Below are 23,332 nucleotides of genomic sequence, written 5' to 3' on the forward strand. Positions count from 1 at the left end.
GACTTATCCTCTACTGATCCTGTGTTACATCCTGTATTATACTCCAGAGCTGCCCTCAATATTCTGCTGGTGCAGTCACTGTGTACATACATTACATTACTGATCCTGAGTTACCTCCTGTATTATACTCCAGAGCTGCACTCACTATTCTGCTGGTGCAGTCGCTGTGTTCATACATTAACTTATCCTGAGTTACCTCCTGTATTATACTCCAGAGCTGCACTCACTATTCTGCTGGTGCAGACACTGTGTACATACATTACTTATCCTGAGTTACCTCCTGTATTATACTCCAGAGCTGCACTCACTATTCTGCTGGTGCAGTCGCTGTGTGTACATACATTACATTACTGATCCTGAGTTACCTCCTGTATTATACTCCAGAGCTGCACTCACTATACTGTTGGTGGAGTCACTGTGTACATACATTACATTACTGATCCTGAGTTACCTCCTGTATTATACTCCAGAGCTGCACTCACTATTCTGCTGGTGCAGTCACTGTGTACATTACATTACTGATCCTGAGTTACCTCCTGTATTATACTCCAGAGCTGCACTCACTATTCTGCTGGTGCAGTCGCTGTGTTCATACATTACTGATCCTGAGTTACCTCCTGTATTCTACTCAGAGCTGCACTCACTATTCTGCTTGTGGCAGTCACTGTGTACATACATTACTTATCCTGAGTTACCTCCTGTATTATACTCCAGAGCTGCACTCACTATTCTGCTGGTGCAGTCACTGTGTTCATACATTACTGATCCTGAGTTACCTCCTGTATTATACTCTAGAGCTGCCCTCATTATTCTGCTGGTGCAGTCACTGTGTACATACATTACTTATCCTGAGTTACCTCCTGTATTATACTCCAGAGCTGCACTCACTATTCTGCTGGTGCAGTCACTGTGTACATACATTACTTATCCTGAGTTACCTCCTGTATTATACTCCAGAGCTGCACTCACTATTCTGCTGGTGCAGTCGCTGTGTGTACATACATTACATTACTGATCCTGTACTGATCCTGAGTTACCTCCTGTATTATACTCCAGAGCTGCACTCACTATACTGTTGGTGGAGTCACTGTGTACATACATTACATTACTGATCCTGAGTTACCTCCTGTATTATACTCCAGAGCTGCACTCACTATTCTGCTGGTGCAGTCACTGTGTACATTACATTACTGATCCTGAGTTACCTCCTGTATTATACTCCAGAGCTGCACTCACTATTCTGCTGGTGCAGTCACTGTGTACATACATTACATTACTGATCCTGAGTTACCTCCTGTATTATACTCCAGAGCTGCACTCACTATTCTGCTGGTGCAGTCACTGTGTACATACATTACTGATCCTGAGTTACCTCCTGTATTATACTCCAGAGCTGCACTCACTATTCTGCTGGTGCAGTCACTGTGTACATACATTACTGATCCTGAGTTACCTCCTGTATTATACTCCAGAGCGGCACTCACTATTCTGCTGGTGCAGTCACTGTGTACATTACTGATCCTGAGTTACCTCCTGTATTATACTCCAGAGCTGCACTCACTATTCTGCTGGTGCAGTCACTGTGTACATACATTACATTACTGATCCTGAGTTACCTCCTGTATTATACTCCAGAGCTGCACTCACTATTCTGCTGGTGCAGTCACTGTGTACATACATTACTGATCCTGAGTTACCTCCTGTATTATACTCCAGAGCTGCACTCACTATTCTGCTGGTGCAGTCACTGTGTACATACATTACTGATCCTGAGTTACCTCCTGTATTATACTCCAGAGCTGCACTCACTATTCTGCTGGTGCAGTCACTGTGTACATTACATTACATTACTGATCCTGAGTTACCTCCTGTATTATACTCCAGAGCTGCACTCACTATTCTGCTGGTGCAGTCACTGTGTACATACATTACTGATCCTGAGTTACCTCCTGTATTATACTCCAGAGCTGCACTCACTATTCCTGCTGGTGCAGTCACTGTGTACATACATTACTGATCCTGAGTTACCTCCTGTATTATACTCCAGAGCTGCACTCACTATTCTGCTGGTGCAGTCACTGTGTACATACATTACTTACTGATCCTGAGTTACCTCCTGTATTATACTCCAGAGCTGCACTCACTATTCTGCTGGTGCAGTCACTGTGTACATACATTACATTACTGATCCTGAGTTACCTCCTGTATTATACTCCAGAGCTGCACTCACTATTCTGCTGGTGCAGTCACTGTGTACATACATTACATTACTGATCCTGAGTTAGTATGACTTTCAGAGTAGTCACTATTCTGCTGGCTTCACAGCTGAACTCTCTCCGATGTCCCTTCTACTCAGAACTTGATCAGGTGATTTACATTTTGGGAAGTGTTTTCTTTGCCCCAGGGCCTTTATGATGATCCTTCTGACCATTCACCTATAGATTCTGGACGACTGTTGGTTCTTTAATGGCACCAATTATTGTGACTGATATCCGGTAAAATATTGATCTGCAGTGGAGGATTTTTTTTTCCGCTTGTTGTGAGTTACTTTTTAGCTTTAAAGTCATCAACTTAAAGGGTTATTAAATTCTCCAAAACCCTATCCCAATATGTAGTATAGTCCTCCTGATTAGTTATATCTGTTACCTCATGTGCAGGGCATTGCAGCTCATTTAGTGACAGCTGCTCGTAGATGTAACCATGGATACCGAAGATACTGCAATGCCCTGGACATGTAATCAGGAGAAGTAATGCTACATTCCTAATTGGAGGTACTTATATTATTTCAACCTACTACATATCAGGATCGGATCTGTGAGATGGGAATACACTTTTAATGACCAGTCTCTATCCCCTCTATAGAAGCGCAGCGCCGACAGACATCGATCCTTGTTTTCGTTTACGCATTGTCTTTTCTTTTCTTGCAAGCTTGCTGATTGTTTCCAGTAACAATCGTCTGCAGTTTCTAGTGTATGTGTGACTGAGCAGCCTCCACCTCCAGATATTACCGCTAATTTGTTTGCTCTTTATTTCTCTTTAGATATTTCCAGACTTTCCTTCGCTCCAGGTGAGTGTTATTTCTTTTACCTCTTATGAAGTTAATTTGCGGCTCCTGCTGTTCAGGCAGTTTCTTTCGAGGGTTCTGTTTTGTGTTTTCGTGTCTGGACTTGCTGATGGTTTCCATGATGCTCTTTATCTGTCAGCTTGTCACTTGCACTCTTTTTGTTGTTGTTGTTGTTGCTATTTTGTTCCCCCCCGATCGGTGTCGGTGGCTGCTTTGCTCTCTCCCCCTCCCCCCGACCGGTGGCTGCTGTGCTTTTTCCCCCTCCCCCCGATCGGTGGGCTGCTGTCTTTCTTCCACCTCCCCCCCCCCCCCGATCGGTGGCTGCTGTGCTCTCTCCCCTCCCCCCGATCGGTGGCTGCTGTGCTCTCTCCCCCTCCCACCCGATCGGTGGCTGCTGTGCTCTCTCCCCCTTTGCCCCATGATCGGTGGCTGCTGTGATCTCTCCCCCCCCCCCCCCCCCGATTGGTGGCTGCAGTGCTCTCTCCCCCTCCCCCTGATCGGTGGCTGCTGGTGCTCTCCTCCCTCCTCCCCCGATCGGTGGCTGCTGTGCTCTCTCCCCCCCCCGAATCGGTGGCTGCTGTGTCTCTCTCCCCCCCGATCGGTGGCTGCTGTGCTCTCTCTCCCCCCGATCGTGCTGCTGTGCTCCTCCCCCCCCCGATCGGTGGCTGCTGTGCTCTCTCCCCCTCCCCCCCCCCGCGATCGGTGGCTGCTGTGCTCTCTCCCCCTCCCCCCCAATCCCCGGTGGCTGCTGTGCTCTCTCCCCCTCCCCCCGATCGGTGGCTGCTGTGCTCTCTCCCCCTCCCCCCGATCGGTGCTGCTGTGCTCTCTCCCCCTCCCCCCCGATCGGTGGCTGCTGTGCTCTCTCCCCCTCCCCCCCCCCGATCGGTGGCTGCTGTGCTCTCTCCCCCCCCCCCCCGGTCGTGGCTGCTGTGCTCTCTCGCCGATTGGTGGCTGCTGTGCTCTTCCCCCTCCCCCTGATCGGTGGCTGCTGCGCTCTCTCCCCCTCCCCCCAATCGGTGGCTGCTGCGCTCTCCCCCCCCCCCCCCCGATTGGTGGCTGCAGTGCTCTCTCCCCCTCCCCCTGATCGGTGGCTGCTGTGCTCTCTCCCCTCCCCCCGATCGGTGGCTGCTGTGCTCTCTCTCCCCCCCCCCGATCGGTGGCTGCTGTGCTCTCTCCCCCCCGATCGGTGGCTGCTGTGCTCTCTCCCCCTCCCCCCCCCCCGATCGGTGGCTGCTGTGCTCTCTCCCCCCTCCCCCCCCCGCGATCGGTGGCTGCTGTGCTCTCATCCCCCTCCCCCCCCCCGATCGGTGGCTGCTGTGCTCTCTCCCCCTCCCCCATCCCGGTGGCTGCTGTGCTCTCTCCCCCTCCCCCCATCCCGGTGGCTGCTGTGCTCTTCCTACCCCCCGATTGGTGGCTGCTGTGCTCTCTTCGCCGATTGGTGGCTGCTGTGCTCTTCCCCCTCCCCCTGATCGGTGGCTGCTGCGCTCTCTCCCCCTCCCCCTGATCGTGGCTGCTGCGCTCTCTCCCCCTCCCCCCGATCGGTGGCTGCTGTGCTCTCTCCCCCCCCCCCCCCCGATCGGTGGCTGCTGTGCTCTCTCCCCCCCCCCCCCCGATCGGTGGCTGCTGTGCTCTCTCCCCCTCCCCCCCCCCCGATCGGTGGCTGCTGTGCTCTCTCCCCCTCCCCCCCCCCCGCGATCGGTGGCTGCTGTGCTCTCTCCCCCTCCCCCCCCCGATCGGTGGCTGCTGTGCTCTCTCCCCCTCCCCCCATCCCGGTGCTGCTGTGCTCTCTCCCCCCTCCCCCCATCCCGGTGGCTGCTGTGCTCTCCTACCCCCGATTGGTGGCTGCTGTGCTCTCTCGCCGATTGGTGGCTGCTGTGCTCTTCCCCCTCCCCTGATCGGTGGCTGCTGCGCTCTCTCCCCTCCCCCTGATCGGTGGCTGCTGCGCTCTCTCCCCCTCCCCCGATCGGTGGCTGCTGTGCTCTCTCTCCCCCCCCCCCGATCGGTGGCTGCTGTGCTCTCTCCCCCCCCCCCGATCGGTGGCTGCTGTGCTCTCTCCCCCCCCCCCCGATCGGTTGGCTGCTGTGCTCTCTCCCCCTCCCCCGATCGGTGGCTGCTGTGCTCTCTCCCCCCTCCCCCCGATCGGTGGCTGCTGTGCTCTCTCCCCCTCCCCCGATCGGTGGCTGCTGTGCTCTCTCCCCCTCCCCCCGATCGGTGGCTGCTGTGCTCTCTCCCCCTCCCCCCGATCGGTGGCTGCTGTGCTCTCTCCCCCCTCCCCCCGATCGGTGGCTGCTGTGCTCTCTCCCCCTCCCCCCGATCGGTGGCTGCTGTGCTCTCTCCCCCTCCCCCGATCGGTGGCTGCTGTGCTCTCTCCCCCTCCCCCCGATCGGTGGCTGCTGTGCTCTCTCCCCCTCCCCCCCGATCGGTGGCTGCTGTGCTCTTCTCCCCTAGTGAATTACAAATCCCTCCATTCTTGAGAACAGATGCATTTTTACATAGAGGTAAATTGCTACGTTCCTTGCGTTTGACCGATGGCGTCACCGTCAGTCTGATAACATTTTGCTCCTCAGTAAATGCTACAATTGTATCCGGTCTAAACATTCCTGGACTCTGCACTGATACATTGTAACAAACGTCAGCACAGCACAGAGGGTGTACGCTGCTGAGGTGTGCAGGCGAGTGTAGCAATCCCTCAGCAAAGACCAGGTCAGGACGGGATCAGCCGCGTCGTGTTTCCATTCACTGATGGCGTCACAGCTTGTCATTTATAGGAGCAGTGTGAGACTTCTGTGCAGTTTGTGTATAATCTTTTGTTTTCTGTTATCGGCTGCTGTAGTGTCCTGGTTTTTTGAATGGACACTGTCCACAAACCACCGGGGGGTCACTCAGAAATCCCCGCGCTGGCTACCAGTACGTCACAATCGGGGGGTAACAAGTGGGGGTCACCCCTCCTTTATACCTCCCGACCGACAGACAGAGCACGTGACGCGCTCTCTAGCGCCCCTCTTATAGTCAGGCCAATTATGGAATTGCCCGACCATAAGCAAGGAGGCCGCTATACTACTTATGCCGATTATTGAAGGGGTCCCGGTGAGAGTAGGGTATATATTCCCCCGACCTCCGCGGGCGGAATATATAATATCTTCCCGAATCTCACTGGCCTCCCCACAATAATCCTTGGCACAATTCGCTGCACCAACCGCTTCACGGTAACTATTAGCCGAACACACAGACGTGGGATTCAAGATCGAGATAACAGAACAGCCCAAGATTAATTATATAATTTAATCGCCTAAGCACACTAGAAACTACAATATATACAATAGGGAATCTACAGAATATACATATGTCAGAGTACAGTTACAGATAAAGCATGGGTTACAAACAGGCATACACAGTTCAATCAGTTACCTTGTTGCGTCTGGCCACAGGGGGGGCGCTGTAGACCAGGTTTCCAGGAACTCCCACAGATGTTTCCTACACGTGCCCCACAGCGAGAAGAACCTTGGAAAATGGCCGAAGCAGGGTTATCAACCTGGGCAAATCCAGGTCTCCTCCTACCTTAGTGACCTCACGGGGAAGCACTGCCACTCCCCCTGCATGGATCAGAATTATCCAGAAAAGGGGATTTTGGCCATAACTGTGCCTGGGAGCGTCGTAGACGGACGCCAATGCTCTCATTGTGACAGTTATGAATTTAGCTGCAGAACGAGGGGACTCATGACCTGTCTACGAGTTCCCATATGGCTGATATCACGTTTGGTGTGTTTCCCAATGTCCTACTTCCATAAAAAGGGTGTGCCAGCATCGTCCACATGCGGAGACACCATTTCTATGGTTGCCATATTTATCGGAAATATGGCTTGCGAGATATGAACCATTTTTTACTGGAGTCGTTCTGTCTGGCTACTTCCATAGCCTTGCTAATGAGATAGCAGCTCCAGCTACAGGGTGACGGCAGGGAGTCATCCTGGATCCATTGTCCTCACATCATCTCATTTCCATATCACAGGACATGGCCATGGATGTGTAAGTGGAATGTGACACCTTCCAGATGCTGCACATTGAGAATAAGAAGGGAGGGGGGCACTGCCAGGGAGTGATGAGAGCAATTATGACTTCTCGTCATAATTCCTCTTCATATCCCAGGCTTTACCTCACACCTCCCCCCTTTTGAGGGCGCTAGGGGGCAGCACACTCCGGTGTTCCCCCGTGCGCCCGTCCGCGACCCCTCCTTGTCTGGACAGCCCGTCTGCGTTACCGTGGTCACGGCCCCTTTTGTGGCGAATGGTGAAGTCGTATTGCTGGAGCGCAAGGCTCCATCGCAACAATCGCCCATTCGTCCCAGAGACGGTGTGCAACCAGCTGAGGGGATTGTGGTCCGTCTCCACGATGAAGTGGCGCCCGTATAGATAGGGTTGCAGACGCTGCAGGGCCCACACTATGGCCAGGCACTCCTTCTCCATTGTAGAATAGGCCACTTCCCTTGGTAACAGCTTCCTGCTCAGGTACAAGACTGGGTGCTCTTGGCTCGCAGAGTCCACCTGGCTGAGCACCGCACCGAGGCCGAAGTCACTGGCGTCGGTCTGTACTACAAACGGCCGCGTGAAGTCGGCTGCCTGTAGCACGGGCGGGCTGGACAGGGCGTCCTTTAGGGCCCGGAAGGCTGTCTCGCAGTCCATTGTCCAATCGACTGCAGAGGGCAGCTTCTTGGTGAGGTCCGTCAAGGGCTTTGCCAGGCTACTATAGCGTGGAACAAACCTCCTATAGTACCCAGCGGTCCCCAAGAAGGACATCACCTGCTTCTTGGTCCTGGGGGTGGGCCAGGATGCGATGGCCTCCACTTTCTCAGGCTCGGGCTTCAGCGTTCCCCCACCTACCCGGTGACCGAGGTACTGGACCTCGCTCATGGCCAGCTGACACTTTCCCGGCTTGATGGTCAAACCTGCCCGGTGGATCCGCCTGAGCACCTGTGCTAGATGCTCTAGGTGGTCCTCCCAGGTGGGACTGAAGACGGCAATGTCATCCAGGTACGCGGCCGCGTACCCTTCAAGTCCCTTGAGCAGGGTGTTGACCATCCGCTGGAAAGTGGCAGGGGCATTCCTCATCCCGAATGGCATCACCGTGGACTCGTACAGTCCAAATGGGGTAATAAAGGCAGAGCGTTCCCTGGCCTTGCGAGTCAGGGGGATCTGCCAATATCCCCGGCTCAGATCCATGATGGTCAGGTACTGAGCCCCGGCCAACTGATCGAGCAGGTCATCGATGCGTGGCATTGGGTACGCATCGGCGACCGTGACCGCATTGAGCCCCCTGTAGTCCACGCAGAACCGCGTGGTTCGGTCCTTCTTAGGGACGAGGACTACAGGCGAGGCCCAAGCGCTGTTGGATGCCTGGATCACCCCCAGCTTCAGCATCTCGTCAATCTCCTGGCGCATGTGTTGCTGCACCTCCAGGGAGACCCGATATGCTGAACGCCGGATCGGGGGATGATCCCCAGTGTCCACGTGATGGACAGCCAAGTCAGTCCTTCCGGGCTGGTTGGTAAACAACCCCCGGAAGGGGTGTAGGGTGGCCCACAGCTGGGACCGTTGGTCCTCCAAGAGCTGGTGGCCAACCTCCACATCCTCAATGGATCCGCCTGCCCTAACCTGGGCTAGCATATCCAAGAGGGTTTCCGCTTCTCCCTCCTCGGGCAGGTTGCACACGGGGAGCGCACATGCCTCCCGCTCATGATGTGCTTTCATCATGTTCACATGGAAGGGCTTCCGCCTTCCACGGGCAGGGTCCAGGGTGACCAGGTACGTCACAGGGTTGAGCTGCTGGTACACGAGGTATGGGCCTTCCCAGGCTGCCTGAAGCTTGTCCTGTGGTACGGGGACCAGTACCCACACCTCTTGACCCACTTGGTAGGTCCTCTCACAAGCGTTCTGGTCGTACCAACGCTTCTGATCGGCCTGGGCTTGAGCCATATTGTCGTGTACCAGTTGCGTCAAGGCCTGCATTTTGTCCCGGAAGCGCATGACATACTCGATAACCGACACTCCAGGGGTGGCCAAATCCCCTTCCCAAGCCTCTTTCACCAGAGCCAGGGGGCCCCGCACACGTCGCCCGTACAGGAGCTCAAACGGTGAGAATCCTGTTGAGGCCTGTGGAACCTCCCGGTAAGCAAATAACAGGTGTGGGAGATACCGCTCCCAGTCACGCCCGTGGGAGTCGACCAACATCTTAAGCATCTGCTTTAAGGTGCCATTGAACCGCTCGCACAGGCCATTAGTCTGTGGATGGTACGGGCTGGCCACCAGATGTCGCACCTGGACCTGCTTACAGAGGGCCTCCATCAGCTGGGACATGAATTGGGTCCCCCGGTCAGTGAGCATTTCCTGGGGAAAACCCACTCGGGAGAAAATCTCCAGCAATGCGGTGGCCACCTTGTCAGCCCGAATGGACGACAAGGCCACTGCTTCTGGGTACCGGGTGGCATAGTCCACTACCGTCAGTATGAAGCGTTTCCCGGAGCTGCTGGGGATGGCCAGCGGGCCGACCAGATCCACAGCCACCCTCCTGAAAGGCTCATCGATGATTGGCAGAGATACCAGTGGGGCTTTGGGGCGTGGCCCCGCCTTCCCCACTCTCTGACAGGTTTCACACGAACGGCAGTAGGCAGCCACATCGGCCCCCATTTTTGGCCAGTAGAAATGCTGGTTTAACCTGGCCTTGGTCTTAGCGATCCCTAGGTGTCCGGCCATCGGAATCTCATGTGCGATCCGCAACAACTCCGTCCGGAACGGATAGGGTACCACCAACTGTCGGTCCCTGGGCCACGCCTCCGGTGAACCCTGCTGGACCGTGGCCCGGTACAGCCGTCCTTGGTCCCAGACCACTCGCTCCGGGTCCGAGTCCGAGGGAGGCTGTGCCGCCTGCTCCTTTAGAGCTTTCAGGCTGTCGTCAGCTTCTAACGCTGCCTGAAACTCCTGACTAGATGTGGCCAGAATCGACGAGACTGTCACATCTTCAGTCAGTACCCCGGGACCTGTGTCCTGGCCTCCACCTGACTCGGCTGCCACTTGGTCAGAAGGGGAAGAGCTATCGGACCTCCGGGAGGCCCCTTGGCTTCCAGCACTCCCACTGCGGGTGACAGCGGCCACAGCCGCTGCGACCGTGGGTCGTGCCTGCTCCTCCTCCGTTCCTGACCAAGTCGCCGGTTCAGGCAGACCTACCTGGCTTCCTGACACCCCTTCAGGCAGACCTACCTGGCTTCCTGACACCCCGGTTGTGGGGGAACCATGCACCGAGATCTTACCTGGGAGCACTTCCGCTCCTGGACCGGCCCCAATCCCACCGCTGCCACCAATATGTCACAAACCACCGGGGGGGTCACTCAGAAATCCCCCGCGCTGGCTACCAGTACGTCACAATCGGGGGGTAACAAGTGGGGGTCACCCCTCCTTTATACCTCCCGACCGACAGACAGAGCACGTGACGCGCTCTCTAGCGCCCCTCTTATAGTCAGGCCAATTATGGAATTGCCCGACCATAAGCAAGGAGGCCGCTATACTACTTATGCCGATTATTGAAGGGTCCCCGGTGAGAGTAGGGTATATATTCTCCCGACCTCCGCGGGCGGAATATATAATATCTTCCCGAATCTCACTGGCCTCCCCACAATAATCCTTGGCACAATTCGCTGCCACCAACCGCTTCACGGTAACTATTAGCCGAACACACAGACGTGGGATTCAAGATCGAGATAACAGAACAGCCCAAGATTAATTATATAATTTAATCGCCTAAGGCACACTAGAAACTACAATATATACAATAGGGAATCTACAGAATATACATATGTCAGAGTACAGTTACAGATAAAGCATGGGTTACAAACAGGCATACACAGTTCAATCAGTTACCTTGTTGCGTCTGGCCACAGGGGGGCGCTGTAGACCAGGTTTCCAGGAACTCCCACAGATGTTTCCTACACGTGCCCCCAGCGAGAAGAACCTTGGAAAATGGCCGAAGCAGGGTTATCAACCTGGGCAAATCCAGGTCTCCTCCTACCTTAGTGACCTCACGGGGAAGCACTGCCACTCCCCCTGCATGGATCAGAATTATCCAGAAAAGGGGATTTTGGCCATAACTGTGCCTGGGAGCGTCGTAGACGGACGCCAATGCTCTCATTGTGACAGTTATGAATTTAGCTGCAGAACGAGGGGACTCATGACCTGTCTACGAGTTCCCATATGGCTGATATCACGTTTGGTGTGTTTCCCAATGTCCTACTTCCATAAAAAGGGTGTGCCAGCATCGTCCACATGCGGAGACACCATTTTTATGGTTGCCATATTTATCGGAAATATGGCTTGCGAGATATGAACCATTTTTTACTGGAGTCGTTCTGTCTGGCTACTTCCATAGCCTTGCTAATGAGATAGCAGCTCCAGCTACAGGGTGACGGCAGGGAGTCATCCTGGATCCATTGTCCTCACATCATCTCATTTCCATATCACAGGACATGGCCATGGATGTGTAAGTGGAATGTGACACCTTCCAGATGCTGCACATTGAGAATAAGAAGGGAGGGGGGCACTGCCAGGGAGTGATGAGAGCAATTATGACTTCTCGTCATAATTCCTCTTCATATCCCAGGCTTTACCTCACAGACACGATGTAGAAAAGTCCCTGCACCCCCTTTCCCCATAATCTTTAGTACAATGGCCGATCCGTAGGGGTGACTGGTGGTGACTGCTTCATGCACCCCACTCTAAGTATGCTGGCCCTTTAATTCCTCACACAGAGGATTAGAACAAAATAGGAAGATGGACAGAGATCCACCAGCTGCACAGAGTGTTTAAGGAGTGGATACTGATGATTTGCGGGAGATCATAGACTCTATGTTACAGAGTGTATGAAGCAGAGCTCACAGCAGCACAGAGTATTTCAGGAGTGGACAGTGTTGGAGGATACCTTCATAATGGGAGAATCAGAACCCACAGCAGCACAGAGTATTTCAGGAGCGGACTGTGCTTAGGTTATGTGCCCACGCTGCGGAAAATGCACGGATTTTGCCGCGGATTTCTCGCGGAAAAGCCGCGGATTTCCCGAAAATCTGCAGCTCAGGCACTTCCCAGCCATTTCTATGGCATTTTAGAAATTCTGTGCCCACACTGCGGATTTTTCCGCAGCGGATTTCGTGCGGATTTTGATCCGGAAAAATCTGCAACATGTCAATTATTGTTGCGGATTTTCATCCGGATTTTGGCTTTAAAATTGGGGAAAAAAAAATCCGCATCAAATCCGCGGCAATTCCGCGGTAAATCCGCGGCAAATCCGCACCTTTGAAAAGGTGCAGATTTTGCGGGAAAGCTGCGGATTTTGATGCAGAAAAATCCGCAGCTACATTCTCCCGTGGACACACAGCCTTAGGGAGAATCAGAACCCACAGCAGCACAGCGTATTTCAGGAGTGGACAGTGCTTGGGGGTACCTTCATAATAGAAGACTCAGCTCACAGCAGCACAGAGTATTTCAGGAGTCTATTGTACTTAGGGAAAATCTACATAATGTAAGAATCAAAGCCCACAGCAGCACAGAGTATTTCAGGAGTGGACTGTGCTTAGTATATATAATGTGAGAATTGGAGCCCACAGCAGCACAGAGTATTTAAGGAGTGGACTGTGCTTAAGTATACCTACATAATGTAAGAATCAAAGACCACAGCAGCACAGGGTATTTCAGGAGCGGAGTGTACTTGGGGATGCCTTCATAATGTGAGAATCGGTTCACAGCAGCACAGAGTATTTCAGGAGAGGTGTCTGCTGATCTTGTGGCCGGACTCTGACACAAATGATGTGACTTCGGAGCTGTAATCTCGGTGTTTCACAATTCTTGGATTCCTGATTTTCTGCGCCTCTGATTATTGGAATCTGCACAGGAGAGACCTGCTCCACAGGTGCAGTGTGTTACAATGTGTCAGGGCAGGTAAACCCCATCAGCCCGGTCTGGGCTCTGACACATTGCTGCAATCTGTCAGGATGGGGGAGCTTTGTGCTGTTGATGTGTTTAGCTCACACTGATTGTGATACAATTGTAGCAGCACCTCAGCTGTGAGGTAGAAGGTGTGAACAGTGCATCGTATTTTTACAGCGAGCCGCGATCTTGGAAATGGCAACGAACTGAAACAGGATATTTATAACAATGTCTGCAGGTGACGGACACGTTTGCGGGGATTTTGCCGCAGTGAGTGTTGTGATTCGGGCTCCGCTGTCCCGGAGAGGCTCCTGTCTGGTGTCACGGGATGCTTTGTGTTCTCGGCTCTGACAGTCGGTGACTCATGTGGTCATTTTCTGTGTGGGATTAGGGGAGGATAGCCGCAGGACAGCAGCACGATCCCATCGCCCGCCACACGTCACGTCATCTGCCCCTCCAGCTTCAGAGTCTGTGTCCCACATAGTCACTGGGATTAGTAAATGGGGTGAGGGTCCTACATATGATATCAGGGGTACTACATGAAAAACAAACTGCCATGGCTGTAACCAGGATGCATATAATGATGACTGTATAACTCTGTATGCAATGAGCTCCCCCTAGTGGTGGCTGTATAGATCAGTAGTATATAGATCTCTAGGACGTTAGCTCCCTTTAGTGATAACTGTATATATCTGTATGCAGTGAGCTCCCCCTAGTGGGGTCTGTATAGATCTTTGTGCAGTGAGCTTCCCCTGGTGGTGTCTATAGATCTGCATGCAGTGAGCATTTATACAACCACCTCTAGTCATGGCTGTATAACTTTGTATGTAGTGACCTCACCCTAGTGGTGGCTGTATAAATCTGAATGCAATGAGCTCCCCCTAGTGGTGTCTGTATAGATCTTTGTGTAATGAGCTCCCCCTAGTGGTGTCCATATAGATCTGTATACAGTGAATTCCCTCTAGTGGTGGCTGTATAAATCTGTATGAAGTGAGCTCCCCCTACTGGTGTCGGTTTAGATCTCTATGCAGTCAGAGTCCCTGTAGTGGGGTCTGTATAGATGTCTATGCAGTGAGCTCCCCGTATTGTGGTCTGTATAGATCTGTATGTAGTGACCTCCCCCTAGTGGTGTCTATATAGATCTGTATACAGTGAGATCCCCGTAGTGGGTTCTGTATAGATCTCTATGTAGAGAGCTCCCCCTAGTGGTGTCTGTATAAATCTGTATGTAGTGAGCTCCCTCTAGTGGTGGCTGTATAAATCTGTATGTAGTGAGCTCCCTCTAGTGGTGGCTGTATAAATCTGTATGTAGTGAGCTCCCTCTAGTGGTGGCTGTATAAATCTGTATGCAGTGAGCTCCCTCTAGTGGTGTCTGTATAAATCTATATGCAGTGAGCTCCCTCTAGTGGTGACTGTATAAATCTGTATGTAGTGAGCTCCCTCTAGTGGTGGCTGTATAAATCTGTATGTAGTGAGCTCCCTCTAGTGGTGGCTGTATAAATCTGTATGTAGTGAGCTCCCTCTAGTGGTGGCTGTATAAATCTGTATGTAGTGAGCTCCCTCTAGTGGTGGCTGTATAAATCTGTATGTAGTGAACTCCTTCTAGTGGTGGCTGTATAAATCTGTATGTAGTGAGCTTCCTCTAGTGGTGGCTGTATAAATCTGTATGTAGTGAGCTCCCTCTAGCGGTGGCTGTATAAATCTGTATGTAGTGAGCTCCCTCTAGTGGTGTCTGTATAAATCTGTATGTAGTGAGCTCCTCTAGTGTTGGCTGTATAAATCTGTATGCAGTGAGCTCCTTCTAGTGGTGGCTGTATAAATCTGTATGTAGTGAGCTCCCTCTAGTGGTGGCTGTATAAATCTGTATGTAGTGAGCTCCCTCTAGTGGTGACTGTATAAATCTGTATGTAGTGATCTCCCTCTAGTGGTGGCTGTATAAATCTGTATGTAGTGATCTCCCTCTAGTGGTAGCTGTATAAATCTGTATATAGTGAGCTCCCTCTAGTGGTGGCTGTATAAATCTGTATGTAGTGAGCTCCCTCTAGTGGTGGCTGTATAAATCTGTATGTAGTGAGCTCCCTCTAGTGGTGGATGTATAAATCTGTATGTAGTGAGCTTTCTCTAGTGGTGGCTGTATAAATCTGTATGTAGTGAGCTCCCTCTAGCGGTGGCTGTATAAATCTGTATGTAGTGAGCTCCCTCTAGTGGTGACTGTATAAATCTGTATGTAGTGAGCTCCCTCTAGTGGTGACTGTATAAATCTGTATGTAGTGAGCTCCCTCTAGTGGTGACTGTATAAATCTGTATGTAGTGAGCTCCCCCTAGTGGTGGCTGTATAAATCTGTATGTAGTGAGCTCCCTCTAGTGGTGGCTGTATAAATCTGTATGTAGTGAGCTTCCTCTAGTGGTGGCTGTATAAATCTGTATGTAGTGAGCTCCCTCTAGCGGTGGCTGTATAAATCTGTATGTAGTGAGCTCCCTCTAGTGGTGTCTGTATAAATCTGTATGTAGTGAGCTCCTCTAGTGTTGGCTGTATAAATCTGTATGCAGTGAGCTCCTTCTAGTGGTGGCTGTATAAATCTGTATGTAGTGAGCTCCCTCTAGTGGTGGCTGTATAAATCTGTATGTAGTGAGCTCCCTCTAGTGGTGACTGTATAAATCTGTATGTAGTGATCTCCCTCTAGTGGTGGCTGTATAAATCTGTATGCAGTGATCTCCCTCTAGTGGTAGCTGTATAAATCTGTATATAGTGAGCTCCCTCTAGTGGTGGCTGTATAAATCTGTATGTAGTGAGCTCCCTCTAGTGGTGACTGTATAAATCTGTATGTAGTGAGCTCCCTCTAGTGGTGGATGTATAAATCTGTATGTAGTGAGCTTTCTCTAGCGGTGGCTGTATAAATCTGTATGTAGTGAGCTCCCTCTAGCGGTGGCTGTATAAATCTGTATGTAGTGAGCTCCCTCTAGTGGTGACTGTATAAATCTGTATGTAGTGAGCTCCCTCTAGTGGTGACTGTATAAATCTGTATGTAGTGAGCTCCCTCTAGTGGTGACTGTATAAATCTGTATGTAGTGAGCTCCCCCTAGTGGTGGCTGTATAAATCTGTATGTAGTGAGCTCCCTCTAGTGGTGGCTGTATAAATCTGTATGTAGTGAGCTCCCTCTAGTGGTGACTGTATAAATCTGTATGTAGTGAGCTCCCTCTAGTGGTGACTGTATAAATCTGTATGTAGTGAGCTCCCCCTAGTGGTGGCTGTATAAATCTGTATGTAGTGAGTTCCCCCTAGTGGTGGCTGTATAAATCTGTACGTAGTGAGCTCCCTCTAGTGGTGACTGTATAAATCTGTATGTAGTGAGCTCCCTCTAGTAATGGCTGTATAAATCTGTATGTAGTGATCTCCCTCTAGTGGTGGCTGTATAAATCTGTATGTAGTGAGCTCCCTCTAGTGGTGGCTGTATAAATCTGTATGTAGTGAGCTCCTTCTAGTGGTGGCTGTATAAATCTGTATGCAGTGAACTCCCTGTAGTGGTGGCTGTATAAATCTGTATGTAGTGAGCTCCCTGTAGTGGTGGCTGTATAAATCTGTATGTAGTGAGCTCCCTCTAGTGGTGGCTGTATAAATCTGTATGTAGTGATCTCCCTCTAGTGGTGGCTGTATAAATCTGTATGTAGTGAGCTCCCTCTAGTGGTGGCTGTATAAATCTGTATGTAGTGAGCGCCCTCTAGTGGTGGCTTTATAAATCTGTTTGTAGTGAGCTTCCCTAGTGGTGGCTGTATAAATCTGTATGTAGTGAGCTCCCTCTAGTGGTAGCCATATAAATCTGTATGTAGTGAGCTCCCCCTAGGGATGGCTGTGTAGCGCTTTGGGACCCCAGTGATTGTAATAATGGGGGGCTGCAGCACGGTTGTTTTGGCTGCAGTTCTCTGCCCAGCTGTGAGGGACATCTGTGGATTGGACCCCGCCATGTGGTGCCTTCATTCTCTAGATCGGGGGGAGTCACAGGGATCAGACCCCCAACAATCAGATCAACAGCTGAGATTGCAGGCGCCTCCTTCATGAAGACGATCATTCTCCTCCGCTGCCCCCCCCCTTTCCTTTGGGAAATGAGTATTAGAGGATTTATCAATCATTTACATTTCTTCAGCTTTTTTTCCTTCTGATGTCTCTGTTACTCCTCCTGGAAATGGATGAATAAACTGCAGCTGGGGGCGGTACTATTTAGGGGGAGTGACACCGATACTGTCCAATCACACCTTGTTAGGGATACGCGCCCCTTTTGCAATGGAGATAACGCCCTGTTAATGTATTCATACAGTTCCAGGAGTAATTATAGAGGAACGTAAAGTGACAGTTATAGAAAAAGCGTACAGGATTCTTATTACCCAAGAAGTGTCTACTACACCAGCTGTGAAACTTACCCCATAAATGTTCCTCTGTTGTTCCTCCTGGAAATGTATTCCTTTAGCGCTCCTGACCATACATATATTATATATCCTCCCCTGCAGGGGTTCTGAATCCACCTATGAATCAGGACCTATCCCTTTAAGTCGTCCATGTTTTCCTGCTCGGGCTGCAGTGACTCCTCCTGAGGTTCGTGTCCTTTTAAATCCCCGTGCAGATTTGCATATTGACAAGGTGTATGCAGATGAGGCTCCGGCCCCGCCCTCCCCGGCGCTCGCCCCGCCCCTGCCCCGCCCTCCCCGGCTCTCGCCCCGCCCTCCCCGGCTCTCGCCGCCGCTGTGCTCCGGGATGCGGCGCGTGTCCGGCCCCGGCTGCGGGCGGCGCTGAGTCGGGGCATCTGTCGTCGCAGTGTCGCGGTGTGGTGAGCGGGCGGCCGGGGCCCCGGGCAGGAAGCACAGGTGCCGCCATCTCTATGGAGAAGAGCGGCTGCAGCCCATTCCCGATCTGCTGGGCGAAAGGTAAAGGACTGTGCGGCCGGGGGACGGGGCGACATCCGGGGGCCCGAGGGGCCACAGCGCCCACCTGAGGGGCCACAGCGCCCCCCGCCCTGAGCACCCTGTTAACCCCACGCACGCCACTGTGCTTGATTAACCCCTTACTGGCTGTATGACTCTGCTGGCCGGTGAGGGGTTAACCGTCCGGATTATTAACCCTTCACTTGCTGCTCCAGACCTGACAGCAGCATTTCCAGTAGGAGGGGGATGGGTGGATGTCAGTTTTATTAACCCCTTGTCGGCTGTTTGACAGCAGTGGCGTCTTGTAACCTGCGGGCCAGGCGTTAACCCCTTCACTGGCCAGAATTTTGTATGTTAGCTTTGAGTATTTTTTTTAATTCATTTTTAACCCTTACTGTGACATTAGGTGACATGTTAACCCTTTATTTGCTGGCAGTGATGGGTTAGTGGAGGCTGCAGTTATGGTTTTATTGACTTCTGGGTCTAAAGGGGTTAACTGATAAGTAGAGAGGGGGGGGGGAACTGGAATATTAACCCGTCATCATTCTGGACACTGGTCACAAAACACAAAGGGTTAACTCTTCCGTTGCCGGTGGTGGTGAAGGGGTTACAGGGCGCAGGACGGGGTTAACCCCTCGGTGACGCTCGCCGCTGTGCGGCCTTTTGTTTTTGCCCCGGTGATGGCTTCCACCCCCCGGACAAAGGGCGAATGAGAAAATCAGGAGATTATAGATCTGTGCGAGCGGCGAGGACACGTGAATGCTTCATCTGCACCCTCCCTCCCTCCAGCCGCGTTCATTCATATCCCGGGTGACGCGAAGGACGCGGCCAGCGGCGGCGGCATAGGTGACATCATCAGCGGCTGACGGCGGTGCGGTTTTTTTATTAGGGCCTTTGTTGTGACGGCCGGCGCACTGGTGTCTGCACAGGGGGCGGGGGGGGGACGGTGCCACAACCTGCTGCCTGCGGAGTAAGCGAGGCCACTTCATTAAAGCGGGATCCTGACATTGGGACACAACTGACGCAAAGCTGCACCTGCCTGCAGGGGGCGCCGCAAAGCTGCACCTGCCTGCAGGGGGCGCCGCAAAGCTGCACCTGGCACCAGGGGGGCGCCGCAAAGCTGCACCTGGCGACAGGGGGGCGCTGCAAAGCTGCACCTGGCGCCAGGGGGGCGCTGCAAAGCTGCACCTGGCGCCAGGGGGGCGCTGCAAAGCTGCACCTTGCGCCAGGGGGGCGCCGCAAAGCTGCACCTGGCGCCAGGGGGGCACCGCAAAGCTGCACCTGGCGCCAGGGGGGCACCGCAAAGCTGCACCTGGCGCCAGGGGGGCACCTCAAAGCTGCACCTGGCGCCAGGGGGGCACCTCAAAGCTGCACCTGGCGCCAGGGGGGCACCTCAAAGCTGCACCTGGCGCCAGGGGGGCACCTCAAAGCTGCACCTGGCGCCAGGGGGGCACCTCAAAGCTGCACCTGGCGCCAGGGGGGCACCTCAAAGCTGCACCTGGCGCCAGGGGGGCACCTCAAAGCTGCACCTGGCGCCAGGGGGGCACCGCAAAGCTGCACCTGGCGCCAGGGGGGCGCCGCAAAGCTGCACCAACCGCCAGGGGGCGCCGCAAAGCTGCACCTGCTGCCAGGGGGCGCCGCGAAGCTGCACCTGCTGCCAGGGGGCGCCGCGAAGCTGCACCTGCTGCCAGGGGGTGCCGCGAACCTGCACCTGCCGCCAGTGGGGCGCCGCGAAGCTGCACCTGCCGCCAGGGGGCGCCGCACCTTCTGTGGGGGGGGTGTGTCCAGGACACTCTCCACCAAAAATCCGGCGCAAAAAGGCCTCCGGATCCCGAGATCGCAGCCGCCTCGTCCGCTTTCACTTTTCACTACTTTTTGCAACCTGCTTAAAATTTTGCCAAAAAAAACCCATTGTGGTGGCGGTCTGAGATTACGGGGGATGGGACACGACTTAATGAAAAAAAATGGAATCCTGTGATTTTTTTTTTTTTACCCACGATTCGGCAATTTTTAAAAAAACGCGATGAATGAAAAAACGACAATTTTTGCCAAATTAATTAATGTTATAATTATTTCTTTTTCTTCTGCTTGTGAATTCATCACTGGAGCTCCACAATCCGCCGATCCTCGGGGGGTGTGTATATTTCTGCACAGTCTCATGAATATTTAATGCGGATCCCGTCACTTCGCTCTCGGCCCATTAACGTTTTGGCCGCTGCTCGCGGTGAATTACTCTTCCCATCATGCCTCTGGGGATCGGGTCATGTGACCAGGCTGGTGGAGAACACTGCATTTTGGGAAAGGCCGGTTCATTGAGCAGTGAGGGCTGTAAGGCTGGACTCCATTAATAAATCCTGCGCTGCGTTCTGACGGCCGCACAGATGCGGGTTTGTTACTCTGTTGCAGCTCACGGTCACGTGATTTGTAGGGATCCAAAATAAAACCACCTGCTCTTTCACTAGCTCTGCTTGCTGTCAGTGGTTAGAAACATTGTTTTACAATCAAAAGGTTTAATCCTGCACAGATCGAGCACTTGTCACAGCTGAAGGTTTGGTGCATTGTGTGCAGTCTAGATAAACATCTGTGAGCGAAATGCATCAATAACAGAAATCTTATTCCTGGGTTGTTACAAAGTGTCTGCGCCTGCAATGCACTCCATACTGCGCCCAGCTGAGGGGCTGCTACAGGTGAGCGGAGGCTGCTGGATTTGGCTTCAAGGTTTTTCGTCCTCAGTATCCAGTGACCGCCCGTCTCCTCCATCCTCCGTATTCGGTGACCGCCCGTCTCCTCCTCCATCCTCAGTATTTGGTGACCGCCCGTCTCCTCCACCATCCTCAGTATTCGGTGACCGCCCGTCTCCTCCACCATCCTCAGTATTCGATGACCGCCCATCTCCTCCTCCACCCTCCGTATTCGGTGACAGCCCGTCTCCTCCTTCGTCCTCAGTATTCGGTGACCGCCCGTCTCCTCCTCCGTCCTCAGTATTCGGTGACCGCCTGTCTCCTCCTCCGTCCTCAGTATTCGGTGACAGCCCGTCTCCTCCTCCGTCCTCAGTATTCGGTGACCACCCGTCTCCTCCTCCGTCCTCAGTATTCGGTGACCGCCCGTCTCCTCCTCCGTCCTCAGTATTCGGTGACCGCCCGTCTCCTCCGTCCTCAGTATTCGGTGACCGCCCGTCTCCTCCTCCGTCCTCCGTATTCGGTGACCGCCCGTCTCCTTCTCCATCCTCAATATTCGGTGACCGCCCGCCTCCCCCTTCCTCAGTATTCTGTGACCGCCCGTCTCCTCCTTCCTCAGTATTCGGTAACCACTCATCCCCTCCATCACCTCTTCTCATCACTTGCACACAGGTTAGGAAGGATCTCAGGAGGAGGTTGCTCCAAACATCTTGGAGGCCTGACCCCCGATCTTCTGTGTTTGAGGCTGGTGCGGATCCTTCATGTGATCCCACACACCGGGATGAGGTGAGATCCGGGCTTCATGGGATCATTACCTCCAAGGCTTCTTATTCTGGATATTTAGGGTTGTTGTCCAGTTGCAAAATATATTTTGGGACCAATCGTACTCCTCCGTAACGGTATTACATGATGGCTAAGTATCTGTACTTCTTAGTACTGAGGACACAACTAATCATCATTTGCTGACATTAGCTCTAAACGTGCAGGACCCTCCACCATGCTTCACTGTTTCTGCAGACCTTCATTATTGTGCTGCTCTCCAGCCCTTCGGGAACAATCTGCTGGGGTTATGCCTGGTGGAGGGCTCTGTCCGCTGGGTGCGGGGGTTATTCCTGGTGGGGGGCTCTGTCCGCTGGGTGCGGGGGTTATTCCTGGTGGAGGAGCCGACCCACTGGGTGCAGGGGTTATTCCTGGTGGAAGGCTCGGCCCGCTGGGTGCAGGGGTTATTCCTGGTGGGGGGCTCGGCCCGCTGGGTGCAGGGGTTATGCCTGGTGGAGGGCTCGGCCCGCTGGGTTCAGGGGTTATGCCTGGTGGAGGGCTCGGCCCGCTGGGTGCAGGGGTTTGGTCTGGTGGAGGGCTCGGCCCGCAGGGTGCAGGGGTTATGCCTGGTGGAGGGCTTGGCCCGCTGGGTGCAGGGGTTTGGTCTGGTGGAGGGCTCGGCCCGCAGGGTGCAGGGGTTATGCCTGGTGGAGGGCTTGGCCCGCTGGGTGCAGGGGTTATGCCTGGTGGAGGGCTCGGCCCGCTGGGTGCAGGGGTTTGGTCTGGTGGAGGGCTCGGCCCGCAGGGTGCAGGGGTTATGCCTGGTGGAGGGTTTGGCCCGCTGGGTGCAGGGGTTATGCCTGGTGGAGGGCTCGGCCCGCTGGGTGCAGGGGTTTGGTCTGGTGGAGGGCTCGGCCCGCAGGGTGCAGGGGTTATGCCTGGTGGAGGGCTCGGCCCGCCGGGTGCAGGAGTTATTCCTGGTGGAGGGCTCGGCCCGCCGGGTGCAGGGGTTATTCCTGGTGGAGGGCTCGGCCCGCCGGGTGCAGGGGTTATTCCTGGTGGAGGGCTCGGCCCGCCGGGTGCAGGAGTTATTCCTGGTGGAGGGCTCGGCCCGCCGGGTGGAGGGGCTATTCCTGGTGGAGGGCTCGGCCCGCTGGGTGCAGGGGTTATTCCTGGTGGAGGGCTCGGCCTGCAGGGTGCAGGGGTTATGCCTGGTGGAGGGCTCGGCCCGCAGGGTGCAGGGGTTATGCCTGGTGGAGGGCTCGGCCTGCAGGGTGCAGGGGTTATGCCTGGTGGAGGGCTCGGCCCGCAGGGTGCAGGGGTTATGCCTGGTGGAGGTCTCGGCCCGCTGGGTGCAGGGGTTTGGTCTGGTGGAGGGCTCGGCCCGCTGGGTGCAGGGGTTGTTCCTGGTGGTGGGCTCGGCCCGCTGGGTGCAGGGGTTATTCCTGGTGGAGGGCTCGGCCCGCTGGGTGGAGGGGCTATTCCTGGTGGAGGGCTCGGCCCGCTGGGTGCAGGGGTTATTCCTGGTGGAGGGCTCGGCCCGCAGGGTGCAGGGGTTATGCCTGGTGGAGGGCTCGGCCCGCTGGGTGCAGGGGTTGTTCCTGGTGGAGGGCTCGGCCCGCTGGGTGCAGGGGTTGTTCCTGGTGGAGGGCTCGGCCCGCTGGGTGCAGGGGTTAGGTCTCGTGGAGGGCTCGGCCCGCTGGGTGCAGGGGTTAACGCTCCTCTGCCTGCGGGCCGTCTCTGCAGTGTTTGCTTATTTTGGATCCTGGTGTATAGGAGGATCTCCGGACCCCGCGCTCGTGTTTGCTTTTTTCCTCCACGTTCGGTGCAGCTTCGGTTTCTCTCAACACTTCTATTGTGAGGACGATGAAATCCGATGTTTATCTGCTGGTTTTATCCGCTGTGATTAGCAGACATGTGAGGTGAATGTCAGGATTTAAAGGGGAACCACGGC

The 23,332-nt window shown here is 53.9% G+C and overlaps 1 protein-coding gene across 10 annotated transcripts in view; it reads left to right on the forward strand.

Moving 5' to 3' along the window:
- Positions 1-23,332, forward strand: part of PTK2 (protein tyrosine kinase 2) — a 184,458-nt gene that overhangs the window by 56,508 nt on the left and 104,618 nt on the right. For 8 of the 10 annotated variants that reach the window (XM_075352825.1, XM_075352828.1, XM_075352827.1 and 5 more), the window contains exon 1: positions 17,752-17,944. In XM_075352825.1, the coding sequence (XP_075208940.1) occupies positions 17,899-17,944 (46 nt within the window). In that variant the 5' untranslated portion in view covers positions 17,752-17,898. Of the gene's footprint in view, positions 1-3,040; positions 3,068-17,751; positions 17,945-23,332 lie in introns of those variants that run through there. The other 2 variants (XM_075352830.1, XM_075352832.1) reach the window with 1 other exon arrangement.

This window comes from Anomaloglossus baeobatrachus, chromosome 6, assembly GCF_048569485.1.
Source record: "Anomaloglossus baeobatrachus isolate aAnoBae1 chromosome 6, aAnoBae1.hap1, whole genome shotgun sequence".
In the NCBI taxonomy this organism is placed as follows: domain Eukaryota; kingdom Metazoa; phylum Chordata; class Amphibia; order Anura; family Aromobatidae; genus Anomaloglossus; species Anomaloglossus baeobatrachus.